Source organism: Grus americana, chromosome 17 (assembly GCF_028858705.1).
Source record: "Grus americana isolate bGruAme1 chromosome 17, bGruAme1.mat, whole genome shotgun sequence".
In the NCBI taxonomy this organism is placed as follows: domain Eukaryota; kingdom Metazoa; phylum Chordata; class Aves; order Gruiformes; family Gruidae; genus Grus; species Grus americana.
The window spans coordinates 9,469,338-9,494,987 of record NC_072868.1 but is presented as its reverse complement, the minus strand read 5'-3'; the positions used below and the strand labels follow the sequence as shown (position 1 = coordinate 9,494,987).

The window sequence follows — 25,650 nt, the reverse complement described above, 5'->3', positions numbered from 1 at the left end:
TCCAAAGCACAGAGATTTAATAAAACTGGCTGCAAAAATTAATTTTTGTACAGATCAAACATCAGGAAAAACAGTAGAAATGAGGAAGAGACCACCATAACTGTCATCTTCATAAATAACAGGTCCCAGCATGCCCAGAACTGTGTGCCCACTGGCACCCAGGAGGGGACACAAGCACTCACAGACACTCAGACACACATGCAGCTCTCTGGGCTGCTTGAAGGGGGAGGTGGGTTTGCCCCCCGCCCTGCAAAGCACCCCGCTTCTCCCAGACCTCCAGCATTAAGACAAGTGCTGCCAGGATACAGCCCCCACCCCAGGCAGTGTGGTCCCCTCGGTGGAGGCTGCAGGGGTCAGCTCCTTCCCTGGAGCTGTGTCCCTGCTCCATGCAGGGAGGAACCAGCCCCTTACCCCCCACCCATGGGTGCTGGCGAGGAGCAGGGCAGGCAGGAGCTTCCAGCAGTGCAGGCAGACCGAGCACACACGGGCTCCCACAGGAATGGGAGGTGTTGGGGACCAGCCACACACCCGAGGATGTGTCCTCTGCCCTCCCGTGGGCTTGCGGGGACCTGGCTCTCTAGTGCTGTGCAGAGGTCTGATGGAGCCAGAGCCAGCGGGAAGGCTGCCCAGCCACAATACCGGGGCTCCGCCAGCGCCACTGTGGCACAGGAGGCAGGGAAGCAAGGTTGGGGGGAACTGAGTTCAAGGGTCCTGTCACTGCCGAGAGGTCCCTGCTCCTCCTGGGCCACAACCAGCACCTCCGTGGGCTCGGCCAGCACTCCCTCCCCATCCAGCATTGCCTGCTCATGAGCAACCTGTCCCCAGCACCTGCCACCACCACAGCGCTGCTACACGTCAGAGACCTGCTGGGGCTCCCTGGCCTGGCGCAGCCCATACAGCCACTTGATGACACGAGCATTGCGCTCGATGACGGAGATGCCATAGGGGACGCGCTCAGCTGGCCGCCCCTCTGGTGTGGCAGCGCTGGGCGGTGAGCGGCCACCCTCCGAGCTGGCTGTGCTTACGCTGTGAAACTTGAGGGACACGATGTCAGAGCTGGCGCGGGCAAAGCGCTCGGCGCCCATGTCCTGCACCTCCTCAGGGTCAAGGCCGCAGTAGTTGAAGAAGCGCTCCAGGTCGGCGGTGGCCCGTGAGAGCCGGTCACTCAGGTCTGACTTGGAGCGGTGGAGCAGGGGCTGCCGGCGGGCGCTCTCGGGGCGGGTGGGCGAGCTCCATGCTGGGGCTGCCGACAGCCTGCCTGGGATGGGGGATGCAGGCACTGGTGTCACCTGGCCCCGCAGAGCTCCGCAGGGACGGACATCCACCCTCCGTACAGCCACGCTGCCGGGGGGCTTGGTGGTGGTGGGGCTCTCTGACGGCTTGCCGGCACACTCCGCCCCACCACCCAGCGCCGCTGGCGCCTCCGCCCTCCACTTACACTCCCGGCCCAACGGGCTCTCCATCTTGGGGAAGGGGCTGTCGCAGAGGTTGATGAGGTTGTTGAGGATCTCCAGGTCGAGGGAGGTCTTCGGGCTGCTGGCCTCAGCGTGGCACGGCCCCGGGGGTGCCCTGCGGCTGGGGGTGAGCACAGCCCGGCGCACCCCTGGGGTGAAGAGGGGCTGCTTGAGCAGCAGTGGCTTCACCGGCTCCTGCTTGGTGCTGGCAACACGCTGGCTCTTCACATACTTGGCCTTGTCAGCCTCCAGCCTTTCCACAGCGCTGGGCTTCCCAGCCCCCGGTTCAGCACGCCGGCGGAAATACGCTGGACCCTTGCGGAGGATACGGACAGGCATGGCCGAGGTGAAGGGCGCTGTCACTGTCACCCCCTTCATGGCATCACCGGCTTGCAGCGCCTCGACGGGCATCCTCTGCGCCGGCACCGGTGCACCGGGCAGGCAGCCTCCACGGGCAGCAAGGGGCTCCCGCGGCGTCGGCTGCAAAGAGGGGCTGGAGTGAGGGGTGGTGGTGGGGGCAGGCAAGCTGGCAGACGGGCTGGCGAGCTGGTTAGCTTGCTAGCGAGCTGGCTGGCGATACTTGCCTGCCGGTCCCCTGCCTGCACCCCGGCCCTGCAGCCAGACAAAGGCTGCGCGGGGCTGTACGGGGCCGCGCTGTCTGCCCCGGCCGCGCTGGGCTTCCTATTTGAAGGCAGGGACCACGCCTCCGCCCGCCGCCGAGCCTCCCCGAAACGTCCCCCCGGCCAATCCGCGGAGCAGGCCTCCTTCAAACCCCGCTCGGGACAATGGGGCTGGCGGGGAGGACGTCCCCGGCCCCGGCGAGCGGCACCCCGGGGAGCGAGAGCGGGGCGGAGAGGCGGCTGTGGCCCGGCGCCCCTCGCCGATGCTCTGCCCGCATCGCCTATGCCCAGGGGAGCATCGCTCGCATCCAGGGGTGCCTCGCCCGCATCCAAGGGTGCATCACCTACTCCCAGGGGAGCACTGCACACACCAAGGGGTGCATTGCCCATGCCTTGGGTGCATCACCCACCTCACTCATCCAGCACCCCACCAGCCTGGGGGATTTGATGCTCCGCCCCTGCCACTCCCTCGGCTCTCAGCCCCCTTACAGGTTCCGGGACTGCCCTCGGGCTTCCCGGGCCCTCCCTTGAGCCCCTTGGAAAGCACCGGCGGGGGTTTCCAGCCGTGCCTCCCCGGCCGAGGTGCGCCCGGAGCCGTGTCCTTGGGCCCCTGCCAACCCCGACAGGCACAGCCGCACGCCCCAACGGTCGCGCAGAAGCACCGGCCCGCCCACAGCGGGAGGGGCCCCAACCCGCCCTGCACCCCGCTGCAGCCCCCCTGCCTGGCTGTCGCCAATGCCCCTGCCCGGGGGTGGGCACAGCTGGAGCAGTCACAACACACAGAGAGGGACTCAGGCAGCGGCGGGGCGCAGGGGGGACGTGCAGGACCTGCCCCCGCCTCCCCCTCCCTCCCCATCCCCCCTCCCGAGCTGCTCTGAGGACCTTCCTGGGGGTCCCCATCTCGGGGCACAGGCGATCCCCGGGGAGGTAACAGCAAGCCCTGGCACTCACCGGGTGCAGCAGTATTGGGGGCCAAGGTGCTGCAGCCCGGCTCCCTCCTACCACGGCCCCGAGCAGGCTGCCATCGCCGTCAGCAGCTCACCTGCGTGCACAACTTCCTGGGTGCGACCCAGGGCCCGTCCTAGCCTCGGCCACGGGCGGCACGAGCCAGCCCCGGCACCCACAGCACTGCGCCACGGCCACGCTGAGCCACGTCCGCATCGTCTGCAAGCCCATGCGTGTCAGCGTGTCAGCCCCAGCTCCCCAGAATCTGTACCCCAGCGGGGTCCCACGGTGCATCCGTCTGATGTGCTGTGACAGGCGAGAGGCCTTGGGGAGGCTGGCTGTCCCTGTCCCCATCCCCATCCCCTGCCCGGGGACACACGCTGCCTTCTGACCTGGAAAGTGTCCACGGGGGGCTGGCCAGGCACGGGGACAGCTGGGGACAGTCCCAGTGCCAGTACAGACCCTCCTGCCCTGCTCCCTGGGGGTGGCTTTCTGTACCGCTCTGCAGGGAGCCCAGCACAGGGGAGACCTGGGGACAGAGTGCAATGGCAGGGTGCCAATATCCTTGCTGGGCAAGGACAAGGACAGGCAGGGCAGGCAGGACCCCCCAGCCAGAGCCGTGCTTACAACCCCCATGGGAAGCAGGGCTGGGCTGCGCTTGGTGCTGCAGCCCAGATGGTGCCAGAGACTGGGGGCAGCTGGTCAAGACCTTTGCTCACCCAGCACCAGGACGCTTGCTGGGGTGGTAGGGGGTGCCAACTGCTAGTTTGGTGCCCATGCAGCAGCACCCCTCGGTTCCAGCACTGTCCAGACCCCACGGCAGCACCCAGCCGATGACTGGCCCCGCTGCCCTTGCACCCCGTGCCAGGCACAGGGAGAGCTCCCCAGCTCAGCACAGGGGTGCAAACGTGCCCCTCCAGGCAAGGTGAAGTGGGGAAACATCCCCATGTCAGGCACTGGAGCTCAGTTTGGTGCCAGAGACTCAGCCCTGGGGCCAAGCCACAGAGGGGATAGCTGTTGGGGCACAGGGACGAGGATGCAGGGCTCCCCAGCACAGCCACCTGTAGCTGGTGTGGGCTCCCCTCCCCTGCCTGGCTGGCAAGGACAGCCCATCCAGGCACAACCTGCTACTCTGCATTCCTGTGGTGCTGTAGCCGCCTGCCCTGGCACAGCCGTGCTGAGCCAGGCTGCATCCAGCCGAGCCGAGCCGAGCCGCCCTCCAAACAGCCCCAAAAACACAGCGACATTATCGCGTGCCCCAAGCCCAGCCAGAGCACAAAGAGCCAGGCGCTGGGGCTGACAGCCCCACTCGTGATGGGCAATGCCCAGCCACAGCCCTGGCTTGTTCTCCCTCCCAGTGTGGGCAGCTCAGCTGGGCTCACTTCGGCACACCGGATCATCTCCTGTCTGGAAGCAACTGCTCCAGGGAGTCGTGCTGGGAGGTGTGCAGTTGTGCCTCCCCCTCATTGGGTGACCCATCCCCATGCTGATGGCACTGGACCGGCGTAGGACCGGCAACACCTCCGCCACCTACCTGGATTGGCCCTGTGACGTGGGAGCCTCTTCGGCACAGCTCAGCTGCCACGCTGCTTATCCCCACACTCGTCCCAGTGGTGTCCTGGTGTCCCCACGCCTCCTCCTCCCCAGCCACGTCCTCCCCTTCTCCCTGCAGGACGGCAGCTGGCGGGGCGCTGGAGAAGCTCCGTGCTGTGGCTGCTCCCGCTGAGTCAGCGCCAGGCGAGGACGCCCTCCAAGGCGGCTCAGCGCTCACATGGGATTAAAACCATGGGGCATTCCTCCACGCCAGGCTGCGTCATGCAGTGTGACAGTAGCCAGTGACATCCTGGCACGGATGCCGGTTCCGCACGTGGTGCCGGCTGGGCAGCATGGATACGCTGCCTGAGATGCTCACACCGCCAAAGCCAAAATGCCCCTTGATGTCCCCTGCGTGCTGCAGGCAGATGGGCCTGATGTCCCGCTGGGGCTTTGGGGAGAGGGGAAAATTCTCAGATCTCCCACAGGCAGGGAGATGCTGCCCGGCTCCCCACGTGCCACCGGCACAGCCAGCCGGCAGGGCCTGCTCTGATTTGGAAAACTCGCCTTGTTTCCCCATGCACCTGGCAGCAAACCTTCTGCAATGAAGTCCAACGTGAAGCAAAATAACCTGGATGGCACAAAGGTAGGCGACAGACAGGAGCAGGGCCACCAAGCCTGCAGCCACATGGACCTGCTGGCCTGAACCCAGCCCCGGGGCAGCTCTGGGGGCTGCCTGCCCCGCGGGATGGGCAGCTCCTGCCCCATGGTATGGGCAGGTCCCGCAGTGAGGTCCTGCTCCACGTGGAGAGGCCAAGCATTTGGCCCATGCAACACGGAACTGTGCATTTTTCAAACTGCACTTGGAAGCAAGACAAGGAGCTGGCGGAGGGAGAAAAGCTGAGCAAAGCACACAGGAAACTGCCAGAGGGCTGCCCCGCACTTGGGCAACGGCAAAGGTGGATCCACACAACGAGCTTGGCTGGAAGAACACTGCCCCGTGCAACGGGTGAGGGCAGAGCCTGCAGGCGCCTGCCCGGCCAGGCTGCATCGCCCCATGGCTGCCAAGCCTGCGTGGGGTGCAGGCAGCCGGCTGCAGGCAGCTGCCCGGGCATGTCTAGGCAGCCGGGTGTTTTTGGATTGGGGTGTTGGAGCCAGGCAGCGCCCCAGAGCCTCACCCTCCCTGGAAGCATCCTGGGACAGGTTTTGGGAGGGCAGCCTGCTGTGGGAGCACTACCCCAGCACTCAGCTCAGCACCTCTGCTGCTGTCCCAGGGACATGGGGACAGGGCAGGGACAGCGGAATGGTGTTTGGAAAAAGAGGGACAGGCAGGTAGGTGCTGGCACTGGTTCTGCTCTCACCTCCCACAGAGGCTGGGTGCTAGGCCCCCCCCCTCCCCCCCCGTGATGCTTCAAGGACCTCCCGGGAGCTAAATGCAGCCGCCAACAAGCAAAAAACATGCTCAGAGGCCAAATCCTCCTTGGAAGTGCTGGGTGGAGGCAGCTGCGGGTGCCCAGCAGCACCCCTGGAGCTGCAAGGCTGGGGCTCAGCATGTCTCAGGCGGCCCCAGGCAGAGGCACCCCCGGAGCCAGGACCCCCCCCAACCCTCTCATCTGGGCAGGTGCTAATTCCTAGCATCTAATTACAGCCCCTTGCCACGCCAAGGCTGCCCCCAGCTTTGCAGCGGGGAAATTGCCCCTGCACCACGTGCCCTGACCCGGGGCAAGCCCCTGCCTGCTTCTGCCTCAGTTTCCCTGGCTGTGGGCTCTGCAGAGCAGCTGTGCTGGGCGGGGGCAGCTTTCCAAGGGACGTGGGGACTCGATGGGGAAGCTCTCCCTGGGCTCAGCATCGCCTTGCTCCCCACTGCCCGCGGGCAGAGGGAAGGATGCTGCCTGCACCGGGCTCTCCCCACACGTCTCTGCAGGCAGCAGCTCAGGGCCGGGAGATGGGGAGGTGACAGATGGGGACGTGCAGGGCGCGAGGCCTTTGTCTGCACAGCGGCGGTGGTGCACAACGGCACGGACCCACAGATGGCGGCTGCCGGCAGGGCCGGGACTGCAGCCCGTGGCCAGGCGAGCTCCAGACCCTGGGGATCCAGACCCCTTTTGTCGGGGTCTCACCTCCGACAGCGGCCCCTTCCCGGCTGCCCCCCACCAGCCTTTCAACTTTCAACTTGACCTGCTCCTTTCACATGGAAATGGGATGCAAATGGGGCCAGGGGGCTACCAGGGGCCAGCGGCTGCGACCTGTCAGCGGGTCCTGGCAGCCAAGTCTGGGGGGTCATACCCACTCGCCTGGGGCAGCTGGTGGTCCCTGGGATGAAGGGGTCCCCCTTGCCCCCCAGCAATGGAGCAGCAGCCTTCCTCAGTCCAGGAAGACCGTCCCCACTGCTCTCAGCTGAAAGCAGGTATTAGGGGATGGCTCTTGCTGGGGCTGAGCTGGAGGACGGACCCCGGCTCCCCCAGGCTGCCAATCTCCCCATGCCCTCCCACCATCCGGGCACCCCCATGGCACGGGCAGCATGCCCACCCAGGGCCCCCCACTGCCCACCCTGCCCTGCACTGGTGCGGCTGGGGATGGGTCCCCAGCCCTGGCCTGGCGGGGAGGGGGCTTCCTGGCTGGCCGGTCACCGGAGCCCGGCAAAGTCCTGCGGCCGGGGACCACTCGGCTGCCAAATGTTGCCATCTGCCTCTGGGGCCTTCACTCGCATCTGCCAGGGGTGCGGAGGGGCCAGGGGCCAGGGGGACCGGGGGGGTCAGGGGCTCAGCTGCAGCGCGGGGAGGGGGCGGAGGAGGCACAGCCGTCTCACACCACGCAGGCAGGGCAGGCAGCACGTGTCGGGCAGATTTGGGTGAGGAGTGTGAAGCGGCAGCGCAGGGGTCCTGCACCCAGCACTCCCTCGGGCTCCCCTCTCCCTGCACCACAGCCAGTTGCCCTTGGGAAGGGTCTCGCTGCCAGCCGCGCCATTCCTTTGTGCTGCCAAATTAAACACAGGACAATCGCTGTCCCCTCCCCATCCCTGTCCCCTTCTCAGTCCTCATCCCCGTAGGTGCACGGGGACCTCGGGGCCAGCCCAAGCCTCCAGCACCTGGTTTCTCCCACCATCTTGGACCTGCTCCCCCCTCCCAGGTCCCCCTGGGCACCTGTACTGGTTTTGGCTGGGATAGAGTTAATTTTCTCCATAGAAGCTGGTATGGGACTGGTTTGGATTTGTGCTGAAAACAGTGTTGATAACCCAGGGATGTTTTAGTTATCACTGAGCACTGCTTGCACAGCATCAAGGCCTTTTCTGCTCCTCATGCGGCCCCACCAGCAAGCGGGCTGGGGGTGCACAAGGGGTTGGGAGGGGACACGGGTGGGACAGCTGACCCCACTGACCAAGGGATATCCCAGACCACAGGACGTCCTGCTCAGCAATAAAAGCTGGGAAAGAAGAAGGAAGGAGGGATGGCGTTTGCCTTCCCGTGTCACCATTATGCCTGCTGGAGCCCTGCTGTCCTGGGGATGGCAGAGCACCTGCCTGCCATGGGCAGCAGTGAAGGAATGCCTGAGTTTGCTTTGCTTGCAGATGCAGCTTTTGCTTTATCTATTAAACTGTCTTTATCTCAACTCACCAGTTTTCTCCCTTTTATCCTTCCCATTCTCTCCCCCATCCCACGTTGGAGGGACACACCGAGTGGTGGGTGGTGCTGAGCTGCCTGCTGGGGTTAAACCACGGCAGCACCTCAAACCGTGCCCCACTGCGGGCACCCAGCTGTGCCAGGGGCACGGGAACACCCTTGCCCCTGCTGCACCCCACAACCCCGGCTGCCCTGCACTTGGGGCAGGGACAGAGCCAGGAGCAGGGCAGGGTGCAGGGACCGGCTGCAGACCCTGGAGGGTCAGGTGCAGGCAGGGCAGGCAGGCAGGCAGGGCAGGCAGGCCACTGGAGAAGGCAGCCCCAGGTTTTGCAGGGCTGCAGCCCGCTCTCCCAGCGACACCCGGTGGGTGCTGGGGGAAGAGCCGCCACAAGGCGTCCCGGGGTGGTGGGTGCTGGGATGGGATGGGGGGGGGGGGGTTGTGCTGCTGGGGGTGACTTTACCTCTGTCTCCTCATCTGTGTCACCTCCCGGGCAGTGCAAGTGTCTCACGGCTTGGCTGGTTGCCTGGTCCCGTCTCACTGGACATGGGGTCAGAGGTGCCCAGCCCTGCAGTGCACCCAAGGTGGGACAGCTGCCCTGGGGTGACGTTTGGGGGACCCTGAGGGCCCCGTCCCAGCCTGAGACCCTGCAGAGATCCCCAGTGGGGACACACACCATCTCCGAGTGACATTCCCACCTGTGGGAAGAAGCCTGAAATAGGTGGGACACAGTTCAGCTGGGGACAAGTGCAAAGTCCCGGACACCACCAAGAATAATCACTGGCACCCAGCCAAGCCGGGGTGCATCAGGACAGCGGTGACACTGCGGTGAGCACCCTGCGCCGCGGCCATGGGGAGCTGGCACAGGGCTGTCCCTGGCACCGGTGGTACACGGGGACGGAAAGCAGCGGTGGCCCCCAGGGCAAGGCAGGGGCCAGGCTGTCCCTGGGGCTCGCAGGGAGAGGGGCAGGAGGTGGCCGGGAGCTGGAGGTGGCATGGTTGGACTTTGGCCACTGAGACAGTTTGGAATGCCCACCCCATGACAGGGGCTGTGCTGGTGAAAACCAGGGACCCACCAGGAGGGGAGGCACAAGCAAGGGGGCCCTGAGCCCCTGCCCTCCCCGCTCTGGCCATGGCCCCGTGCCTAGGCTGACGCCAGCCCCTGCCCTGCTCTGTGGGGCGGGGAGCAGCTGGGATCAGAGCTGCTCCCTCTGGTCTCCGGGCACTCGTGCCTCTCTTGGGAGCGGACGCCCTCCCCCACCCCCCGGCTCATCCCTCCAAGGACTTCAGACCTTATCCTTCAATTTTCTTATCACTTTTAGCTCATCACACCCTGTGCCAGCAGATCATCCTCACAGCTCATGTGTCCTCTGGGACCTGCTGGGACCTACCCCCCACCCCCCCCCCCGGGACAGGTGCCCTGAAACGCAGCTTTGGACTCCCCTGCTGAACACGTGGCAGGAGGGTGCAGGGTCCCCCCAGCCACCCCCTGACCCGGGGACTGTGCCAGTCTGGGACCAGGACGAGGAGCAGAGCGGAGCCAGGCCGTCACCCATCTGCATCCGGAGGTGGTGACGTGCCTGCCCCACGTCACTGCCTCGGCAGCCAGGACTCACTCCCGCCCGCGTGCTGCTGCCGGTTCCCCAAAGCGCAGTGAGTTCCCCCTTGGGAGATGCCCTGGGGATTGCCAAGGGTCAGACCGGGAGCCTGCTTCCTTCCTGGCTCCTGCTCCGTACCGGAGTCCCCAACGCCTCCTCGCGGGGCTGGAGCCATGGCTGTGTTGTTGCACCGGCCAGGCTCAGCCCCGGCAGACATGGATTTCTTCCGCCAGGCTCAGCGCTGCCGCAGAGGGCTCGAGCGAGCTCTGTCGGGCTACAAGGGCATGGGGACATGGGCCGTGGGGGTCCCCCTTCCCAGGGGCAGGACGGCAGCAGGTGCTCGGGGAGGGCAGGGGATGCGGCTGGGTCCTGGCTGACTCAGCTCGCTGGTATGAGCCAAGGCTCTTTTGCAGGTGGGGCTGCCGGGGCCATTCTCCCTGCGGCTGCCAGAGCGTGCCGGGATCACGCACCGGACCTGGCTGGGAGGAGACAGGCGCTGCTTTGCCCAGCCCCTGCAGAGTTCCCAGCAGAGTGGCTGCCCAGGCTTCCTGGTCCTCAGGTGAGAGCCATCTCCACCCGGTGCCGTGCTGTGCCATGTTGTGCCGGGGTGCCAAGCTGTGCCGTGCCATGCTGTAACTTGATGCCATGCTGGGTCCTGTGCCAGCTCTGCCCCTTGTGCTGCCGAGCCCCAGCTCTCTGGAATGGGGCCCACGCGGAGCACCCAGTGCAGGAAGGCGCAGCGGCATCATCTGCGGGGAGCTGGGGGTCCCCAGGGCTTGTAAGGGGCAGAGGGGAGCTGGGCTGGACCGTGCACCCCCATGGCGTGTGGGACAGGAGCTGCTCTGCCTGCCTGGCTGCCTGTATGCAGGAGGGGAAAAGCTGGCAGCAGTCACAGGAGGCCGGGGTTGGGGTCCGGGGCGGGTCAGGTCTCACCCTGTCACTGATCGAAGCCTCTCCCCGCAGCGCAGCAGTGTCACCCCCGGGCAGGGACACCTGGCCCTGAGCCATGACGCTGCTCACCCACTTCCTCGCCTGTGCCTTTGGCACGGGCTCCTGGATGGCCATCAACGGGCTGTGGGTCGAGCTGCCACTACTGGTGACGGTGCTGCCAGAGCAGTGGGACCTACCCTCCTACATCACCATCATCATCCAGATGGCCAACGTGGGGCCGCTCTTCGTCACCCTCATGCACCGCTTTTGGCCTGGCTTGCTGAAGGAGGTACCCATGATCTATGCGGTGGTGTTTGTGGGCATTGTGGCCTGCTTGCTCCTGGCCTTCCTCTGGAACTACACGTCCCCCATTGCCGGGAGGCCCCACAGCACCGCCTTTCTGACCCTCACCTTCTTCCTGGCCCTGGTGGACTGCACCTCCTCTGTCACCTTCCTACCCTTCATGATGCAGCTGCAACCTCAGTATCTGACCACCTTCTTCATAGGTGAAGGGCTCAGCGGGCTGATCCCTGCTCTCATCGCCCTGGGCCAGGGCTCTGGCATCTCCAGCTGCGCCAACATCACCCATGTGGTCAACATCACCACTGGCAACGAGACCGTGGAGAACACCATCTTCCACTTGGAGACTCGCTACCTTCCAGCCAACTTCTCCACCTTCTTCTTCTTCCTCCTCATGACTATAATGATGCTAGCCTGCTTGCTGTCCTTCGTCTTCCTCACCAGGCAGCCCAAGGTGTGGGAGCTCTCGCAGCAGCAGTTGTTTCCCAGCAGCATCATGCTGAGCTCCTTTGACCAGATCCCTGAGGATGGAGCTGGCTTACGACTGAGCAGAGGCTGCTCGTGCCCGAAGGATGCCAAGGGGCCTGGGGACATCCCACCAGAGAAGATCTCCTACTCTCTGGCCAAGCTCACTTTCATCTACCTCCTCATCACTTGGGTGAGCGCTCTGATGAACGGCGTCCTGCCATCTGTGCAGTCCTACTCCTGCCTGCCCTATGGCAACACCGCCTACCACCTCACAGCCACACTCAGTTCCATGGCCAACCCCCTCGCCTGCGTCGTGGCCATGGTCCTGCCCAACAGGTAGGTAGTGGGGAGCCAGGGGCCACGGTGAGGTGCGCCCTGGGGGTTTCCGCCCCAGGAGTGGCCCCTGCTTTGCAATGGGGAGGGGAAGAAGGCAACAGTGGGGAGAGGGTCCCCAGGGTGCCTGTGCCCAGGCAGCAGAGACACCCCAAGAAAGGAGGATGGGGTCAGGATGGAGCCGATCAGCCCATGCCATGGGTCTATGCTGCTCACGGGGCTGGGCTGGCAGCACTCCCTGGTGTCACCCGCGTGTCCCTTGCAGGTCCCTGGCCCTGCTGGGCACCCTCACCATGGTGGGGACAGGCTTTGGCGCCTACAACATGGCCATTGCAGTGATGAGCCCGTGCCCGCTCCTCCAGCAGTCCCAGTGGGGCGATGCCATCATTGTAAGTCATGGACTCCCTCTCACCTGGGGAGGTCTCTGGGGCCACCCCCAGCTCCAGCCTCACCGCGATGTCCCCTGTCGCCATGGTGGGGGACATCTCTGGCCCCGCTGACCACTCTCCCCCCCTGCACCACCAGGTCCTCTCCTGGGTGCTGTTCACCGGGACGTTCTCCTACGTGAAGGTGATGGCCGGGGTGATCCTGCGGAGCCGCAGCCACAGCGCGCTGGTGTGGTACGGGGCGGTGGAGCAGCTGGGCTCCTTCCTCGGGGCCCTGCTCATGTTCCCCCTCGTCAACATCTACGGCTTCTTCAAATCCGCTGACTACTGCAGCCTGCAGTGCCCGGCATGAGTGGGATGGTGACCTCTCGACAACCCCTCTTGCCAGAATTCATCCCCAAAAACAGTGAGGGCCAGGGGCTGGAAAGCGGTGCTGGGATGGGGGCAGCTGCGGGCATGTCTCCCCATGGGTCCTCAGGTGGGAGGAGCTCTGTGACTTTGTCTCCAGCCTGGGCACAGAGCATCCCCACCCTGTTCAAAGTAATAGAAGGTGTTTGCTCAGCCCTTGGACTCCCTGCTGCCCGCGCCCCCCTATGCTGGCGGGCAGGGAGGGGCTGCCTGTGCCAGTGCCCCCCACCTGGCTACCACTTGGCTGGGGCCACATCCCGTCCCTTCCCCTGGGGGGTCTGGCGCCGTTTGGCATCATGCCCCATAGGCCCCCTGGGACCCCACGGGTGGGCACAGCCCCAGCTGCGCCCGGTGGCACCGGCGGCATTCCCAGCCCCGTGCGGTGGCAGAGGCGGCAGCTGCGCCCAGGATGGTGGGTTTGCAGCCAGCTGCGGGAAGTGGGGACAAAGACAGCGTGGGCAGGGCTGTGCCGGAGCCTGCCCTGCCCTGGCCATGGGGAGAGGGAGCACGGGGGGGACATGTGGCAGGGGGCTTTTACAAGGGCCCCAATAGCAGCTGGGGAAACTGAGGCACGGTAGGACTGGGGGGACCTGCCTGGCATTTGCCATCCTCTGCTGTGGCCCTGTCCACACTTTCTGCTCCCTCCCTGTAGCCCTGTGCCCCACTGCACCCCAGCTCAGCCCCACTGCACCCCGAGACAGGCAGCGCTGGGGTGGGGAGAGCCGGAGAGGGTCCACAGCACAGCCCCACACCCAGAGCGGTGCCAGGCACAGCACCAGACAGGGGGGTGGCATGGGACCAGTGCCAGCGCTGTGCCACCTGGTACCCAACTGCACCTCAGCCGTGCCAGTCAGGGTGGGGGCTGGGTGGGCACCAGGGCATGGCAGGCACGGGGGGTCAGGGGGCAGCAGCAGCCCCCAGGCTGGGCCGGCACCCGCACCCCGCATGTGCCTGCGCCCCTTCCCCGGGGCACGAGGCAGCCGGGCCTTTGTCCCTGGCCCTTTGTCTGGCAATCTGCTCCCCGAGCCAGACCCGCGCCTGTCGTGCCTCAAAGCCACGGATTGGAGCCACTTCGGGGCTCCGGCTGCGGCCCGGCCGCCTCCGGGAAGGACGCGGCTGGAATACCTAATGGCCAGCAGCCCCCCGAGCCGTCAGCGCTGGCGGGGGTCCCGCAGCCAAGGCAGCAGAGGGGTCAGGAGCGGGGATAGCGGGCTCTGCCCCCCGGCACCACCGGGCATCCCCCCGGCAGCTCCTGGCTGACCCCAAAGCAGCGCTTGTCCAGGATCTGGCCTCGTGGGGAATGAGGGGCAGGAGGAGGGTGCTGAGGACCAGTGGGAGGTGTGGGGACACCGCGGGGCAGCTTGTCTCATCCCGGGACCACGATGCGTCCTATGGCCCTCATGGGGAGACCAGGAGCTAAAGTGGGGACCCAGCCCCTCTCCCCCTTGCACCCTGAGAGGATGCTCTTGCCCTCGGGAGCCCCCAAAGACCCTCACCCACCGGACACCCGCCACCCCCTCCCTCTTGCCGGGGAAACAATTGCCTCCAATGGGAATTATTTCCATACAGCTGCTCAGGAAGGCACAAATTCAGCCCTCGCCCGGCAGTGGAGGAGAAAGGCTGAGCCTTTCTTCTTGTGCTCCCCTCCCTCCCCACCGCGACGGGGGCAGGTTGGGGGGGGGGCCCAGCCGCTGCAGTCAGCAATATTAGCACAGCTCGGCAGGACTGATTGCAGGTTATTAACATACATTATCTCAGTCCCCTGCCTCTGAAAGGAGCCCGGTTCCTATTCCCCCTCTCCCAGCCCTCCCTCCCCCTGTCTTTTACACTTAATTACCTCCCTTATTACACCACAGCCTGGAGAGAGACAAAATCCCAGGGCAGCGGGCAGGCAGGCAGGCAGGCAGGCAGGCCTGGCCCAACTAGGGCGTAAGTAATCGCCCATTCTGCAAACGTGCCTTCAAGGAGAGAAACGGCACACGCGCGGATAAATAAATCAGGGAGCGGAGGCCGGGAGCCCGGTGCATGGGGGGGATGCCAGGAGCAGCCCGGCAGGCGACGTCCCCCCAGGGCCGCGGCCCTCTGAGAGAGGTGACCTTGAACTTGGCAGAGCCCTGACGTCAGGGCCGTGCTGCGGGGCCAGATGGGACTCGTGTCGCTGCCTGTGAGCCCTGGCTGAGTGCTGCGGGAAGGGGGAGGCGAGACCCCAGTCCACGTGGGCAGCAGCCCCAAGAGGGAGGAGGCCTGGCGGAGTGGACTGCAGGGTGCCCTGGGCTGTGGGATGCTGTGGGATGTCCTAGGGTCTAGGATGCTGTGGGATGTGGGATCCTGTGGGATGTGGGATGCTGTAGGCTCTGGGAAGCTGTGGGATGTGGGATGCTGTAGGCTCTGGGATGCTGTGGGATGTGGGATGCTGTGGGTTGTGGGATGCTGTGGGCTATGGTGTACCCAGGGCTGTGGGAAGCCATGAGCTATGGGATGCCCTGGGCTGTGGGATGTCCTGGGCTGTGGGATGCCACACAAAGCAGTGAGCAGGGGCACACTGGCCTGATATGATAAAGGATGGCCCCAGCCCTGGCTCTGAGCACGTCTGAAGGTGGCAGACATGGCCATGAGCAGGCAGGCCAAGGGTTCTGGCCTCAGGGGTGCTGCTTTTGGCCCCCAGGCCCAATGCCACACGCTCGGCTAAAGGGGCTGGTGCCTCCTGAGGCCAGGGCTGCCCTGTGCTGACTGTGTCAGCGCTCTGCCTGCAGTGACAGATGAGGGACTGTTCTTAGTTAAGTGCTGCAACGCTCTTGGGGAGAGCAGCCCGCTGCCTGCCAGGTCCCGGTGTCACCTGCCAACCCCCGGCTGGCGCAGCCCCAGGGAGAGCCAGCCCTAGGGCCACCGCCTCTCTGCAGGACCGGGGCCTCATCCTGCTCCGGGGAGGGCAGCAGCAGAGCGCCGACAAGGGGAGGCGGGGGAGTGGGGGCTCCGGGAGGGAACAATGCACCGCCACAAGCCCGGCTATTGTTGTGGGCTGCGAAGGTCATAGCGCTTCCCCAGGGACAGGGATGGGGACAGGGACATCGGAAAAGGGGAGAAGGTGGGAGAAGGGACAGGGGAAAGGAATGGGGAGGGGAAAAGGGACAGTGGGCAGGGATGGGGACAGGACAGAGGTGGGACAGGGATGAGGACGGGGAAGAGCGCACAGGGATGGGAACAGAGAACAAGGGACAGATGAAGGGACAAGGGAAAGGGAAAAGGGTCACTGGGAAGGGACGGGGGACAGAGATGAGGACAAGGAAGATGGACAGGAATGGGGACAGGGAACAGAGACAGGAACAGGGAGCAAGGATAGGGACAGGAGAAAGGGGCAAGAAACAGGGACAGGGACAGGGGACAGGGATGGAGACAAGGGACAGGGAACAGGGATGCGGCCAGGAATAGGGACAGGGATGGGGCCCCCCGCCCCGCAGCCCCGTCCTTCACAGGCCCTGGGGGCTGGCGACAGGGAGACAAAGGCGGTGGGAGGCAGTGGTGTGTGTGTCACCCCCCCGCCGTCCCGGCTTGTCCCCATTGTCCGTGGCTGGGGGGGAACGGGGGGAGGGACCGGGTAGCCTACACTGCCGTGATGCTCGGGGCGCCCGGCGCTGCCAGCGGCTCGGGGAGCTCCGGGGGGGCTCCGGGCGCGGCCGGGCGGAGCGGCCCCCTCCCCCCCCGGCCGCCTGCCTTCCTCCCCCTCCTCCTCCTCCTCCCCTCCTCCTCCTCCACCTCCTCCTCCTCCTCCTCGCCGCCCTGCTGCCTGCCTGCCTGCCTGCCTCCCCGCCCCTCGCACTCGGCTCCCCGCTCCTCGCCGCCCGCACAGCCGGGGCCGGAGCGCCGGGCGCAGCGCGGGGCCGGGGCGGGGAGGGGCGGGGGCCGGTGCCGGGGCCGGTGGCGGTGCCGGTACCGGAGCTGTCCAGTGCTGAGGGCGCCGGCCCGGCCCCGCCATGCCCCGCTCCTTCCTGGTGAAGAAGCTGAAGGCGGAGGCGTTCCCGGCCGCCGGGGCCCCCGCGCCCCCCTACGCCCCCCTGGAACCCCCCTACACGCTGCCCGGCCCCGCCGCCGGCGATGGTGAGTGCGGGGCCGGGGGCTCCGGGGGGGGCCCCCCCGCCGCTATTGTGTGTGTGCCCGGCGGGGCACCGGGAGACTCCGGGGGGGGGGACGCGGGGGACGCGGGGCAGGACGGAGCGGGGGTCCCCGGCGTTGTGTCCCGGGCCGGGCGTCGTGCGAGGGGTGCAGCGGGGCGGCGGGGTTGGGGGTGTTGTCCCTGCCGAAGTTGGTCCTTGGGGAAACATCCCCTGCGTGACAGCGGCAGCCCCCGTGGGCAGCCCACGCTGTCCCGGCCGGCGCGGCTCCCCCCATGTCTGGGGTGCAGCGGGGCCGGCTCCTTTCCACGCCAAGTTCTTGGGGGGTCATGAAGCAGCCGGGCTGCGGGGGCAGGCGGGGGAGCCGGCGGGGGGAGTGGGAGCTTCGCCGTGCCTGCGGGTTTCATTGTTCGCAGCGGTGCCCCGAGCCCCCCCCGGGAGTGCGGTGGGGGCTGTCGCCTCTCCGGGGCACGGGGAGCAGGCGAGGGGCAGCCCCCTCCCCGCAACGCTGGGAGAGGTGCGAAGAGCTGGGCTGGGGGGTGCCCAGGGTCCCTGGAGCCCCGTCCTGCCAGGGGACACTGGGGCAGACTGGGAGACACCCGGGCTCGGCAGAGACCCCCGACGGGGCATCCCAGGAACCTGCCCTGGAAGAGGGGCCCGGGGGGGGGGGGGGCGTCCATCCCGAGTCGTGGGCTGGCGGGTCCTGGCTGCTCGGGAACCGGGAGGCTGAGCTGGGTGCGGGGATGGGCCTGATCCAGCCACGCACAAGCCAAGATTGCCTGACCGCTGTGTTGCTTGTCCCCCCTTTCTTACAGCTCACTCCTCCCCAGCCTTTGGTGGGCTTTCTCTGCCGGGGGTAGGGGTGCGAGGCTCGTGGGGTCCTCTTCTTCACCACCACCCCCCATCAGGATCCAAGAGGCAGTGGGGGAGGGATGCGCTGCAGCTGGGCAGAAGCTGCCGACGCTGCTCTCCTGGAAATAACCTTGCTGCATGCTCGGAGGCAGCGTGAGAAATTGCTGAGCAGAGCGCTTTCTGTACAGCCCGCGCGACCGCGCTGTCAGCATGGCACAGGGGCCGGGGGGGCCAAGCTCTGCCCCCACCATGCAGCCCCCTCCCCACCATGGGCACCCCCAGCCTCCACAGGACATACGGCAGCAGCCTCTCACTGTGGGCAGGGGGTCCCATGGGCAGGGGGGGCCTGGATTTAGGGGACACTCAGCCACAGCTGAGGTGGGGTGTCCACGCTGCCCTGCTGGCATGCAGGGGTAAGCCTGGCTGTGCACCAACCCCGGGCCCCCAACAGCCCCCACTGTTGATGACACCCAGGATGGCAGCATGTCCCACAGGGTTGCTGGTCCAGCAGGGAAAGGGCTACACTGCTCCTCCCACAGTGATCTTCATGTGCCAGCAAAAAGGGACAAGGATGCCCATGCAGCACTTGCTCTTACCCAGAGCTGACCCATGAGCAGACCTGCACCAATGTCACATGGGGAGTGACATTACTGGAGTGGCACCTGAGCCCTGCTCAGTGCCTGGGGGGCTGTGGGTCCCCCTCCTCAATGGGAGCCCAGGGCCCCAGTGCTGCTGGCGTCCAGGTGCTGCCCCATCCCCGGGGAACAGCCCCTGCAGGGGACGGGGGGAGTTGGGGGGCCATTCCCAGCCCCTTTGCACTGCCTCTTTCCCCATGCCCCGGCTGCCCCGGGTTTCTGGAGGCGAGGTGGTGGACGGAGCAGAGCTCATTACCAGCGCCTGCCCCGGTGAACAATGAGACTCTCGGCACTGACAGCTGTCTGGCAGCTAATGGCCCCCGGGGGCTGCTTGCAGCCAGGGCAGCAGGGCGGCACCCGGGCAGGCGCAGCTGGACGTCCCACTGCCCCATTCCCGTCTCCACCCAGGGCAACCCCGTGGGGATGGGACCAATCCTGCTGGCAGACGCAGACAGGAGTGGGGGCAGATTCAGCCCCTGTGCAGACGAGGCGGCTCCAGTGCTCAGGGGCAGCCCCCGAGGCTGAGCAGGGACAGGGACTGGTGCAGGGTGACAGGCCTGGTTATGCACTCCAAAGGGCATTTTTGGCTTGTGGCTTTCCCCTGTCCTGGTGGGGCTGGCCCGGAGGGACGGTGACCCTGCTGTGTCATCCCTGCAGGGTACCTCCAGCACTGCCTGGCACCCGCTGGCTATGACACCGACAAGAAACAGGGTCTGCCGCCGCCGCCACCGGACCCAGCCTACGCCCCTGGCCACGAGGAGTACAGTGACCCCGAGAGCCCCCAGTCCAGCTTTTCTGCCCGCTACTTCAATGGGGAGGCCGCAGTGACGGACAGCTACTCCATGGACGCCTTCTTCATCACGGATGGGCGGTCGCGCCGGCGCAGCGAGAGCCAGCGCCGTGGCAGCCACCGTCACTCCTGCCCCGAGTGCGGCAAGACCTACGCCACCTCTTCCAACCTCAGCCGGCACAAGCAGACCCACCGCAGCCTGGACAGCAAGATGGCGAGGAAATGCCCCACCTGCGGCAAGGCTTACGTCTCCATGCCCGCCCTGGCCATGCACGTCCTCACCCACAACCTCAAGCACAAGTGCGACGTGTGCGGCAAAGCCTTCAGCCGGCCCTGGCTGCTGCAGGGCCACATGCGCTCGCACACCGGGGAGAAGCCCTTCGGCTGCTCCCACTGCGGAAAAGCCTTCGCCGACCGCTCCAACCTGCGCGCCCACATGCAGACCCACTCCGCCTTCAAGCACTACAAGTGCAAGCAGTGCGAGAAGACCTTCGCCCTCAAGTCGTACCTCAACAAGCACTATGAGTCCGCCTGCTTCAAGGGCTCTGAACACAGCTGTGCAATAGGGAACTAGCCCCCCAGCCCGCTGTGGCGCATCCCCATCCTCATCCGCATCCCTATTGCCATCCCTGTCACCATCCCCATCCCCATCCCCATCCCAGTCTCAGTCCCTGAGCCAGCACTCCTGCAGCTGCAGCCGGCTGGTTTGCAGCTGTGCTGTGGCTGGAGGGGACATCCCCGCAGACTCACTCCCCACCTGGGAGGAGGGTGCCCCAGCACTCCCCAGGAAGGGCCAGATCTGGCTGGGCCCACAGTGGGACCCAGCTCCGAGCCCACAGGTCCCCGAGCCCCCCCGCAGCCAGGCAGGTCTCTCTGCGGGGGACTCGCCTGGGGACCTCTTCCAGACCCAGGAGAGACTTTCCTTCCCCAGCTTGTGACTTTCACCTCTATTTATTTAATTTATTACTATTATTTATTTAGAGCTGCTGCTTCTCCTCCCGGCGGATCCGGGGGAGAAAAGACACTTTTCTGCTCCCCCCAGGAGCAAAACCTCACCTTGACCCTAACACTGATGGGACCATGGGCTGGTGCTACTGATGGCTTGGCAGGACTGACGGACGGTGTGGCTGACAGGAGGGCAGAGCTGTCAGTCACCCTTGGAGGCTGGGGTCCCTACAGCCCACCAGCCGGGCCCTGGGGCACCCTGATGCGCCCCTGCCCGGCACGGTCCCATGGGACATGGCCCTGTGGCATGGTGCTCACTGCAGCTCCACAGCCCTGGTGTCAGGGGAAGAGCGAAGGGCTCCCAGCAGAGTCCCATGGGACACACCCCAGCTCCTGGCTTGGCCAGGCGTGACTGGCCCCCACCATGGTGCTGGGCTGGGGAGCAGTCCCCCTGGGCAGGTGCAGTCCCCCTCACCATGCAAACAGCCAGGCTGGCAGCTGGGCTGGAGACCCAGCCCTGGGGGCAGCACCCGAACCTCTAACTGCCCCCCACGTACCCCCAGCCTCTGCCCGGACCCCTCCCCAGCCATCTTCCAGCCCCTTCACCATCACCCCCTGCCTACATTCAGGAGGAGGGGGTCAGTGTAGCCGTAAAGTTTGGGTGAGTCTATTTAAATGTTCTTATTTATATTATTTATAACTTATGCTTTTCACTATTTATTTGCCAAGACTGGCAGGGCCATGCCAGCGCTGGCTTGCAGGAGGTGGCAGAGCTGCAGCAGAGCCACCGTGCCCAGGACACAGCTGCGGTGACACGGAAAAGAACAGGACCCCGAGAGTGGACCGTGTGGCGGGCACGGAGGCAGGAGGGCACGAGCTGGCCCAGTAGCCCAGGCTCCGTGCCCTGCAAGCCTCCCACAAAGGCAAAGCCTTTCTTCTTCGTCTTCCTCATTGCCACAGGCTCCTGCTCTGCTCCCTGCCCCGCGCCAGCCCGGCGGGGACAAACCAGCCATTCTATGCAACCTCCCGGCGGAGCATTCCTGCACCGGCCCCGGAGCGAGCGCTGTGCGCGCGGCATCCCGGAGCGGGGCCTGACCCGTGCCTCCGCTTCCTACCTCGGGCCACGAGCTGCCATGGCCCCATCACCGTGTGCCGGTCCCCGACACTTTCGGGGTTCAGCCCGGCACCCCGCGGGGCCGCACTTGCGTACCCCCACTCTGTCTTCCTGCGCCGTCTTCCTCCCTGCATCGTCTTCCTCCTGCCGCCTCGGTGCCCGCATGCTCCCTGCACGCTGCCATGGCCGCAGCTTGCGGGCTCAATGCCTCCCAGGGATGTCCCTGTCGCAGTCCTCGCTGCTGTGGCATGGTGGCCACACACCCGCACTCCACGCAGGGGAAGAGCATCACACCACACAGGCACCCCGTCAGCTGAGGACGCAGCGGTTTGGGCTTTCCCCGCGGCAGCACCGCGTCCCTCAGCTGGGCAGGCACGGAGCGTCGCGCCTCTGCCCCTGTCTATACTGTAAATAGCAGATACTACAGCAATAATTTTCCGTGCATGATGATAGATTTTTTTCTGCCAGGTTTTGTACTCGACAGCCCCCAGTAAGACAAGTCTACTGAGAACCGGCCGCCCGCAGTATTACTTATAACGCAATTCAGGGATATAAAAGGGATTTCTGCCACTAACTGTGTGTTTTGGGAGATTTGTACAGGCGGTGGCGGGTGGTGGCACGCGAGCTGCCAGCTTGCCCATCTCACGGTGCCCTGTGCCTGCACGCAAGGGCAGCTGTGGGCAGGAGCATCACGGAGAAAACATCTGCCCCAAACCAAGGAGTGGAGATGCCCTGGCAGCCGGCTGGGAGTGGGGTGGCAGACGCACCCAGAGCATCTGGAGCATCCGGCGCTGCCTGCTTGGTGAGCAGTGGGCTTGTAATGCCACTCTGCTTGCTAAAGCACTGTGGGGGCTGCGAGCAGTGGCAGAGCATTGACCTGGAAGTAAAGCACCGTGTGAAATCCCAGCAACGGGACAGAGCCCAGCAGGCAGCCCAGGGGGTGCCCAGCAATGCTCACACACCCCCAGCCTCACCCCTGGGGCTCAGCCATGCCAGACAGGAAGGGTTTGGTGAGCCAAATTTATTTCATCTGCCATCACCTTCACATCCACTCCCACCCATGCAGGCACAGGTTGGGGGCAGTGGGAACAGCCCGGCAAAGCCCCCGCTTCCAGGGGCAGCCAGACACTACTGCCCCTTGCCCCTCTCACTGCTTTCCTTCTGCACAGATTGGTGCCAAAAGGGGAAGGCAAATTATTTTGGGCCTCCAGCTCATTGGTAAAGCCCTCACTGAGCCCCGTGCTCCCGATGACATCAGTCCTGCCCTATAGGCAAGAGCGCAATAATTCACCTGCAAAGTCATCACGGGATTCATTCTATGAAAAGATCATCCTGGAACCTTGCAAGCCCATCCCAGACCATCACCAGCCCTCACATGGGACAGTGAGTCACCCAACACACCCCATCCCACTGGCATGTTTCTGAGTCAGCACCGGGGCTGGGGACCCTCTACGTCCCTTGGGAGTCAGAGTGAGGGGACCAGGAGCAGCTGTCTGCTGGCCCTGCTACGGATCCAGGCTGGCCCGGTTCCAGCAGCTGGTGGGGCAGGAGACCCAGTTCTTGCTGGGACCCTCTCTGCCATTTGGGACACTGGTCTGGAGAAATGACCTAGAAAGATTCAGGGCTGGAGCACCATGGTGTCTGCCCAGCTGCGGAGTATCCCTGCTTCACTGTTCAGCTCCAGGGCTGTGTCATGGTGCCACCAAGGACCTGGCAGGCATCAGCACAGCAGGGACTGTGGGTGGGGACAAGGTCCTGGCACAGCCAAGCAGGTGGGGGGAACATCCCAGCTCCCAGCTGAGATGCCACAGGCAGATCCTTAGTGCCCTGGCATGGCCAGGTAGGAGCAGAGACCCCTGGGCAGCCCCAGGGTGGGGGTCAGGATGGGGCCACCCAGCACGCTGAGCAGCCCCCACTTGGATGGTGAGCTGAGGGCAGCCCCAACTGTAGCGTCATCGGGGCACAGAGGAGCGGGCAGCAGGCCAGCCAGCACTGGCACTGGTCCTGGCAGCCTGTCCTGCCCCTTCACTGTGACTCTGCAAAACGGCAGGGCGGTGGCGGTGACGCTGGCGATGGCCGGGCCTGGAGGAAGCAGAGGGGCCCGGCTGGGCGCTGTGCTGCTTGGGGCGGAGCGGTGGGCTCGGCCGGGCAGGCAGGAAGAAGGACGAGGCCGGCTCTCGACAGCAGCCATGGCCGAGGCTGGGGACCGGAGCATCCACACGCAACACATCTCAACCGTGCACAACGTGCCCATGCACGTCCTCATCCGGCCCATCCCCACGGAGCTGGAGCCAGGCAAGGTGCAGAGCCTGATGGAAACCCTGCAGGTGAGCACAGCCCCGCTCCTCCCCGGGGTGTTTGGGGCAGCCAACCCTGCACTGACCCGTGCCACCCTGGGGGGCACTGCCGGGGAAGCTCGCAGCACTGAGGCCCCGGTACAGGCGGGTGGAGGGGTGCCGAGGCATGCGTTGCTCTCGTGGGTCTCTCTCTTCCCAGGAGGATCCCGAGCGGGTGCCCCCCATCGACGTGCTCTGGATCAAGGGCAGCCAGGGGGGGGATTACTTCTACTCCTTCGGGGGCTGCCACCGCTTTGCCGCCCACAGGGCACTCAACCGGGAGACAATCCCCGCCAAGATCATCCCGTCCACCCTCAGCGACCTCCGCACCTACCTGGGCTCCTCCACGCCCCACCTGCGCTAGCCTAGTGCCCCAGAGGATGCACAGACCCCCGCAGCCCCCCTCAGCCCCTGATCCTGGTGGGTCCCCCCAGGGTCCCCGTAAGCTGAGCTGGTCCTGTCCCGGGGGTCCCGTGACCCTCCGGTAGGGATGGGTTCAGGGCCCCCCGGTCCTGAGGGGGGGTGGTGTCCCGGGGTTCCTGCGGGGCTTGCGGCGCCCCTCCAGCCGGGACGGGGTCAGGGTCTCGCTGGCCCCGGGAAGAGCCCGGGATGGTGCGGCGCGGCGGGGCCGGCAGGTGGCGCTGTTTTGCCGCGCTGCGCCGCCCCGAGCGGCCGCGGGGACCGGGACGGGACGAACCGGGACTGGATGAACCGGGACTGGACGAACCGGAACGGGACGAACCGGGACTGGACGAACCGGGACGGGGCCAACCGGGACTGGATGAACCGGGGCACGGCTCAACCGGTACGGGATGAACTGGGATGGGACGGGCTGAACCGGGGCACGGCTCAACCGGGACTGGCTGAACCGGGACAGGCTGAAGCAGGGCACACTGGAACTGGGCCAGGTCACAGCCCATCCAGGGCACAATTGAACCGGGAAGGGATACAGGCAAACCGGGACACAGCTGAATCGGGACACAGCTATATCAGAGCACAGCCAAACCGGGGCACAGCGAAACCGAGCACGGCCAGTCCCCACGTCCCGCCCTCAGCGACTCTGGGTTCACCCTGTGCCCTGACCCTGGGCTGTGCCTACCCCAAAACCACCTGTCCCCTCCCTGGACACATCCCACGGTCCCCTACTCTGTGGAGGGACATTTCCAAAATGGGGTGGTGGGGACACCCACTGCTGCACCTGGAATAAAGGTGATCAAACCCCCGCGGCTCTGGGGCCTGGTGCTGGGAGAGGCTGGGGTCAGGAGCAGGCATGCAGTGGCACGGCATGGCAGTGTGGAGGCCTGGCACCTGTGAGAGCAGTGGCTGAGGGCACACGGGACAGGGACGGATGCTGTGTCACGGGTCAGAGGCTTTGCAAGGGGATGGATGCTGTGCTGGGGGATAGATGCTGTGCTGGGGGATGGATGCTGTATTTGATATGGATGCTGTGCTGGGGGATGGATGCTCTGCCAGACCACTCTGGCCTGCAGCCGAAGTCAGGGTTAGCTCTGGCCCAGCTGTGGGAGCACATGCAGCCCTTCCATGCCGGGATGCTGTCACTTCTGCAAACGCCACGTCTTCACCCCATGTGCAGGCTGGAAAAACTGCCCTGAGCATCCCCTGGGTGTCTCGGCATCCCTCGGAGCCGGGAACCTCGGTCCAGGGAGGGAAAAGGCCACTGACTCACCCCACCGCATTGTGAGTCAGCAGCAGAACTGGGACAGGAACCACAACCGGACACTTCTGCCCTTGCTCTGCCCCCTCAGCCACGCTCCTCCCCGGATGGATCCTGTCCTCCAAGAGCAGAAATGGGCTGGGGAGATGGTTTGGGAGGAGGACACAGACGCCCTGGGCAGCAGCTCTGCAGGGCAGCGTGCACGACATGAGCTGGCAGCACTGCCCACTGGACGGGGCACGCTTTGCCGTTGTCTGTCAGTGCAGCATTTCCGCAGGAGCCACTGGGGAGGAAGGACAGGGTGGGCTGGGGGCTGCTGCGCTAGAGCCTCCCTCCAGCCCCTTCCCTTGCCTCCGCGAGAGAAGGGGCTGGAGGGACACTCCAGCACGGCAGAGCTACATGTGCCGCATCAAAGCCTCTCTCCACCGGGAGGAAGCCCTGCAAGCGTTCACGGAGAGAGCAGCCCTGGCCCACAGCTCCCTGATGGGCCATAAATTTCTCAGAAGAATTGTGGCGTGCTAAAAAGTTTCCTCTTGTTAGAGAGCAGGGGGGAAAGGAAGGAGGTGGCAGCTCCTGTGGCAGCACAGGACATTGCCAGGGT

General features: G+C 65.6%; 4 protein-coding genes across 7 annotated transcripts; 3 read left to right on the top strand and 1 right to left on the bottom strand.

Moving 5' to 3' along the window:
• On the bottom strand, positions 1-4,683 carry FAM110A (family with sequence similarity 110 member A). Of its 3 annotated transcripts, none has more exons than XM_054845237.1 (2): positions 4,554-4,683; positions 1-1,934 (listed from the first exon to the last, which is right to left on the bottom strand). In XM_054845237.1, the coding sequence occupies exon 2, from the start codon at positions 1,863-1,865 to the stop codon at positions 849-851; it is 1,017 nt and encodes a 338-aa protein (XP_054701212.1). In that variant the 5' UTR covers positions 1,866-1,934; positions 4,554-4,683; the 3' UTR covers positions 1-848. The 3 variants fall into 3 exon arrangements, with proteins under 3 accessions (XP_054701212.1, XP_054701211.1, XP_054701210.1); XM_054845236.1 differs by lacking the exon at positions 4,554-4,683 and adding an exon at positions 3,026-3,098; XM_054845235.1 differs by lacking the exon at positions 4,554-4,683 and adding an exon at positions 2,485-2,670.
• A 5,084-nt stretch (positions 4,684-9,767) lies between these two features.
• On the top strand, positions 9,768-12,956 carry SLC52A3 (solute carrier family 52 member 3). Of its 2 annotated transcripts, none has more exons than XM_054845218.1 (5): positions 9,768-9,823; positions 10,182-10,327; positions 10,737-11,802; positions 12,065-12,188; positions 12,325-12,956. In XM_054845218.1, the coding sequence occupies exons 3-5, from the start codon at positions 10,775-10,777 to the stop codon at positions 12,535-12,537; spliced, it is 1,365 nt and encodes a 454-aa protein (XP_054701193.1). In that variant the 5' UTR covers positions 9,768-9,823; positions 10,182-10,327; positions 10,737-10,774; the 3' UTR covers positions 12,538-12,956. The 2 variants fall into 2 exon arrangements, with proteins under 2 accessions (XP_054701193.1, XP_054701192.1); XM_054845217.1 differs by having other exon boundaries at positions 10,732-11,802; positions 12,325-12,955.
• A 3,440-nt stretch (positions 12,957-16,396) lies between these two features.
• SCRT2 (scratch family transcriptional repressor 2) lies at positions 16,397-21,602 on the top strand. The gene is made up of 2 exons (XM_054845275.1): positions 16,397-16,688; positions 18,847-21,602. Exons 1-2 carry the CDS (start codon positions 16,565-16,567, stop codon positions 19,551-19,553), a joined length of 831 nt encoding a protein of 276 aa, XP_054701250.1. The 5' UTR covers positions 16,397-16,564; the 3' UTR covers positions 19,554-21,602.
• A 1,304-nt stretch (positions 21,603-22,906) lies between these two features.
• SRXN1 (sulfiredoxin 1) lies at positions 22,907-24,597 on the top strand. Its single transcript, XM_054845282.1, has 2 exons — positions 22,907-23,365; positions 23,535-24,597. The coding sequence occupies exons 1-2, from the start codon at positions 22,922-22,924 to the stop codon at positions 23,736-23,738; spliced, it is 648 nt and encodes a 215-aa protein (XP_054701257.1). The 5' UTR covers positions 22,907-22,921; the 3' UTR covers positions 23,739-24,597.
• Positions 24,598-25,650: the final 1,053 nt, after the last annotated feature.